Source organism: Octodon degus, unplaced genomic scaffold (assembly GCF_000260255.1).
Source record: "Octodon degus isolate 3935 unplaced genomic scaffold, OctDeg1.0 scaffold00067, whole genome shotgun sequence".
NCBI lineage: Eukaryota > Metazoa > Chordata > Mammalia > Rodentia > Octodontidae > Octodon > Octodon degus.
The window spans coordinates 11,869,022-11,875,109 of NW_004524643.1; the positions used below are offsets into that span (position 1 = coordinate 11,869,022).

At 42.7% G+C, this 6,088-nt stretch overlaps 1 protein-coding gene across 1 annotated transcript in view; it reads left to right on the forward strand.

Moving 5' to 3' along the window:
* The window catches only part of Gtf2h1 (general transcription factor IIH subunit 1), a 44,367-nt gene extending 39,863 nt beyond the window's left edge, over positions 1 to 4,504 (forward strand). The window contains exons 14-15 of the mRNA XM_023719334.1: positions 630 to 722; positions 3,306 to 4,504. Coding sequence (XP_023575102.1) covers positions 630 to 722; positions 3,306 to 3,392 — 180 coding nt within the window. The 3' untranslated portion in view covers positions 3,393 to 4,504. The remainder of the gene's footprint in view (positions 1 to 629; positions 723 to 3,305) is intronic.
* The last annotated feature ends 1,584 nt before the right edge of the window (positions 4,505 to 6,088 follow it).

Sequence of the window (6,088 nt, forward strand, 5' to 3'; positions counted from 1 at the left end):
AAAAAAATTTAAAAAATAAAAATAAATGGGGCCCAGGGAAATGGCTCGGTGGAATAAGCGCTTCAATCCCCAGTTCTGCCCCAAAAAATAAATAAATAAATAAAAATAAATGTTTAGCCATAGAAATGTTCCTCTGCTGCTACACATGGTTTGTCCAACCACTCAGGTCAACCACTCAGGCTGAGGCAGGAAGATTGCATTGAATTTGAGGCCAGCCTGAAATACATAGGCAGTTACAAGGCCAGTCTGGACTTCTTACTGAGACCCTGTTCTAAAAAAAAAAAAAAAGATGAGGGCCAGAAAGCTCAGTAAATAAGGACCTGAATTCAATCCCCGATTCCGCCCAAAAAAAAAAAGATGCTCTCTGAGTATAGGATATATTAGTTGTTTTTATTTTATATGTTTTTAAAATATTTCTGTAGCAAAAGTGAACTTCATGGGACTGGGGAGATGGCTCAGTGGAATAAGCACTTCTGTGGCAAGTGCAAGGGCCTGAGTTCAATCCCCGGTTCCACAAAAAAAAAAAAAAGTGAACTTCACATAGAGAAATAAATACTACCTATTTATCTCTTGGTCTCCATAGGCTCTTTGATATCTCTCTGTAATTCCTTATTTCTCATCTTTTTTAGGTAGTAAAAATGAAAAGTAATTTGGAACGATTCCAAGTCACAAAGCTTTGTCCATTCCAAGAAAAAATCCGGAGACAGTATTTAAGCACAAATGTAAGACAACAATCTGATTTGTTTTATTTTTTTTTTTTAATTTTTTAAATTTTGTGTGTGTGTGGCCAGCTCAGCCCACCAGGGGGCGGGGCTGGGTGGCATGTGGTGCTGGGGGATTGAACCTTGGTCCCTGTGCTTTGCTTAGCTTAGCTTGTTCTAAGTGGGTGCTTTAGACCACTGAGCCATCTCACCAGCCCAACAATCTGATTTTAATCTCATTTCCTTTCCTTTCCTTTTTTTTTTCTGACCGTAAAATGTGAGATGGATTTTTGCTTTCATATGAATGAGTAGACCCTTTGTACCCCTCTGCTGCTCATTATTACTGGTTAATCACTGAGGTGTTGTGAGTGTCCTGCTTAGTTGTATACCACTACCTCTTAGGTCATGATTACCCCGGTATTTGTAGCAGTTATCCCCATGTTTTTCTTTATAGTTTATAATCTATGCATATAGAGCTAAAAATCTGTATTATTAATTTGGAAAAATAGCACACAATCCTAGCAGTGCAAGGAAAGGCAGATATTTTTAAGTCTTGTGTCTTCTCAGTTGATTCTGTCTAGAGTGGTGTGTTGGAAAGATTCTGAGGTTGTGCACAGGCTTACAGGAGGGTAGGGTGTTCATCTGCTTGGTCCTCCAGCCAAAATCCTACCACTCTGGGAGTCTGAGGCAGGTGGTAGCAAGTTCAAGCCCAGCCTGAGCAGTCAGCAACTTCGTGAGATCCTGTCTCAAGAAGAAGGGATTAGGGGCCAGGAAGATAGCTCAGCAGAATAAGTGCTTGCCTGGCAAGCACAAGGGCCTGAGTTCAATCCCCGGTTTCACTGAAAAAAAGAAGAAAGGATTGGAATTGTAACTCAGTGTCAACAACCTGAATTCAGTCTCTGGTATGGCAAAAACACAATAAAAATAATTGGCAGTCTATGCCAGGTATGGTGGTACACACCAGTAATCCCAGCACTAGAGGAGACTGAGGCAGGCAGATTGCTGCAAGTTAAAGGCCAGCTCAACTGTATAGTGAGACCCTACTTCAACAATAGTGATAATAATAAACTGATTGTAGTGGTGCATGCCTGTAATCCTAGAACTCGAGGCTGAGGCTGTGAGTTTGAGGCCAGCCTGGGCTACAGAGTGAGTTCACGTAAAACCCTATCAGATAAAAAGTCATTGTGGTTTTGTCCATCCATGATGAAGGCAAAGTTCTTCTCCCTTCATGTATCTGTAGTCCTAGCCTAAGGTGTGCTGCCACACAATTTATAAAACCTTGAACTCGGGCTGGAGAGATGGCTCAGTGGTCTAAAGCACCTACTTAGAACAAGCGTGGCAAAAGCATCAGGGACCGCGGTTCAATCCCCCAGCACCACATGCCAGCCAGCCCGCCCCCTGGTGGGCTGAGCTGGCCTCTCTCTCTCTCTCTCTCTCTCTCAAATAAATAAATAAAATTTAAAAAAAAAAATAAAACCTTGAACTCATGTAGGTTTTCTATAATCTTAACCCTGAAATGCTGCAAAACACCTTTAAAAACAGAATGGGGAGATAGTTCAGGGGCACAGCGCCTGCCTGGCAAGCTCAGGGTTGAGTTCAATTTTTGGTACTGCCCCCCCCCCAAGTAAAAAGTTCATAAGAAATTGCCTTGAGTCTGTCCAGTCACAGAGTGACTGGAATGCAGAGTCCACTAATAGATAACCTATGAAAAAGCAGGTAAGTTGCTGGGTGTGGTAGTGTATACCTATAATTCTAGCACTTAAGAAGCTGAGGCAGGAGAATTGCTGTGAGTTTAAGGGCAGCCTGAACTGCACAGTGAAACCCTGTCTCAAAAAGATATGCATAAAAACGAGAAAGTACTTTATAAAACTGTGATGGAGCTTGTGAAAAGCAAAGAGGACCGGGGAGATTGCTCAGTAGGCTAAGTGCTTCCTTGGCAAGTGCAAGGGCCTGAGTTCAATCCCCGATTCTGCCAAAAAAAAAAAAAAAGCAAAGGTTCCTGATGATTTAAGATGTAGCTCCGGGGACCAGGGAGATGGCTCAGTGGAATAAGCACTTGCCTGGCAAGCACAGCGGCCTGAGTCCAATCCCCAGTTCCGCAAAAAAAATAAATAAAAGATGTAGCCCAGCAGTAGAATGCATGTTCACTGTGCATAGGACCCTGAATTTAATCCCACACACTGCCAGGAGAGAATTCCAGAGTTGCATCCCACCTGGATGAGTCAGAATCAAGAGAAAGCAGTGTTTTTCCAGATGTTCTATAAAGATAATACATCACACCATCCTGGCTTTGGTTGGCAGATCAGTCAGCACCTTAATGTGAATCCTTCAGTTGACAGAAGAGACTGGGGCCTATGCTAGTTAAAATTTTCATGTTGTCCTGGTAGCATAGACTTGACAGCCCAGACGGAACAGGTGCATTTCCACCCCCTGCATCCACTCACTCCCTTGTCCGTGTGAAATGAGTCTAGTAAGACCTTCACAGAGGGCTTGCGCACTGCCTTCGTGGCTAGGACGCCCAGGAACTGCCACAGTGTGCTCGGAGTGGGGGCCAGACGGGGTTAGGTGCCGGTGCCTAATCTTGTGTCTTGCCATGCCTTTCAGTTGGTAAGTCATATAGAAGAAATGCTGCAGACGGCCTACAACAAGCTCCACTCGTGGCAGTCACGGCGCATGATGAAAAAGACGTGAGGTGTCCGTGGCACTCACAGGTTTTGTGAGATTGCAAAAACCGTGACCTGCAGGGACTCTGGAAACCTGGCCTGACATGCAGATGACCACCAATGAGTAACAAGAAACATCTGCACCACAGCAACTCCCAGAGCTGATGCTGTTGTATTGCACATTGAGAACTGACGGGAAGGAAGGGACCGTGCTGCAGCTAAACTCTGGGGAGGTAAATTAAGGCAGAACCAAAATGAGCTGAGTTGCAAATATATATGTATATGTGTGTACATGTATATGTGTACATATATATGTATTTAAAGACTGTTTACTGCAGTTACTCAGGAACTGCTTTTGATTCACATTAAGCTGCTTTCAGAAATCTAAAAATACACTTTTAAAGGGTGCGTTGAAAAAAAAATCTGAGGTTTTTTTTGGTTTTGTTTTGTTTTTCTGTGTAAATTTTTTCCTCAGTTATGGCACAGGGTAGTCCTTAAGTGTTTCTCCCCCATCCTCTACTTGCATCCCCGAGTTTTTCTGAACTCCAGCTGTACCTTACATCAGCAGGCTACCGAGAGTAATCTCCAGTAAGGCCGGGGGAGACTGTTGTCAGCCAACAGGAGACGGTTGTAGTCAGACAACACCATTTGGTCCTGTGTTTCCTACGGAAATAAGTAACGTAAATAATTGCACTGAATGTGGTTGGAATCCCTAAATAAAGGGAATATTTGCCGAAAGTCATGTGGGTTCTAATGCAGAATTTTGTCAGAAGACAATAGCGCTGCATGTTTTTCTTTGAGTGCAAATGTATATTGCTAAGATTTTTTTAAAGATGGCATGTGCTTTGAAAAGAGGAGATTGCATTTTTAAGAGTTTAAAAATCTTACAAGTAAGAAATATAAAAAAAAAGTCTTACTTATTTTCACCTCTTTAGAAGAAATAAAAGATGTTTCTCATATCTCCTTTTCTCTGGCATCTGACTGTTACTGTCCTTGGCGTACCGATAATCATTGCATAGTGACTTAAAAAGCCTAAATGCAAAAAAATACATGTGTGTGTTTTTATTTCTGGAATTCGTGCCATACTTTGTTCCTATAGGACCAACCATTACTTACCTAAGACTTTAGATGTTTGTATTAAAAACTGCACAGAAAGTAAAACTTTTTACAGATACACTTTCACCTGGAACACATCTTGTGATTTCTCATCTGTGATAACTTACTTGGGGGGGCTGCTCAAGGCCTAGCCTATTTTTTGGTACATGTTTATACAGTACATGCATAAAGTTTACATTTATCTTGGGGAGTAGGTACATAATGCACTTAGCGTCTTTTTTTAAATTCCCCTCCCTACTGCACCCTCTTTATATCCCCTTTCCCATTTTCATTCTTGATAATATAAGCTCATGTTTATTACATATATTGTTTACATACATTGAAATTGCTAGGGCCGGGCTGGAGAGATGGCTCAGTGGTCTAAAGCACCTACTTAGAACAAGCTTAGCAAAGCACAGGGACCGCGGTTCAATCCCCCAGCGCCACATGCCAGCCAGCCCCGCCCCCTGGTGGGCTGAGCTGGCCACACACACACACACACACACACACACACACACACACACAATAAATAAATGTAAAAAATAAAATAAAATAAAATTTTCCTTAAAAAAAAAAAAAAGAAATTGCTAGGGCCAGCCAGATAGCTCAGCAGACTAAGCACCTACTTAGGCAAGCACAGGGACAGGGTTCGATCGCCAGTACCACATGCTGCGCCAGGCCCACTGAGCTGGCCACCAAGACTGGGTGTGGTGGGACATTGTCTGTAATCCCAGCACACTGAGGAGGCTGAGAACAGGAGGATCACTAGGAGCCTAAGCTGCTTAGTGAGACCCTGTACCAGATATATTAATTAAAAAGAATGAAAGAAATTACTTTTTTTTTTTTTTTTTTGTGGAACCGGGAATTGAACTCAGGCTCTTGCGCTTGCCAGGGAAGCGCTTATTCCACTGAGCCATCTCCCCGGCCCCAGAAATTACTATTTTTTGCAACTGTTCATTTAATTTTTTTGCAGTACTTATCAGTATGTTTCAGAGATACATGTTAATATTCATCATAGGGGATTTGTACCTGTACGTGATACATCTTTTTTTTTTTTTTTTTTTTTTTGCGGAACCAGGGATTGAACTCAAGCCCTTGCGCTTGTCATGCAAGCACTTATTCTACTGAGCCATCTCCCCAGCCCCTACATGATACATCTCGCTGCTGCTTTTTTTTTCTTTTTTTTTTTCTGGCGGAACCAGAGGTTGAACTCAGGCCCTTGTGCTTGCCAGGGAAGTGCTTATTCCACTGAGCCATCTCCCAGCCCCATTGCTTTTTTTTTTCCCCATTCCCCTCTCCTCCTATTCACTTTTTCTTTTCTTGTTCTTTCTTTCCTTTCCCCCCTGCGTTTTTTCTTTTTTCTTTTTTTTTTTGGAAAAACGGGAGATTGAACTCAGGACTTTGCGCTTGCCAGGGAAGCGCTTATTCCAGTGAGCCATCTCCCTGGCCCAAGAGTCGGGACGGGGGCACAAACTGGTGACCTCGCGCTCCAGAGCCCGGTGCAGAGACTGCCACGCTAGTATGCCGCCTGCCCCTTCCATTCTTAAAACCATACTATTCTCTGACTATCCTCAATATAATAACTGCAGAAGCCAGAATTATGCAGAGTTTAAACTGGTAAAAAAGCAC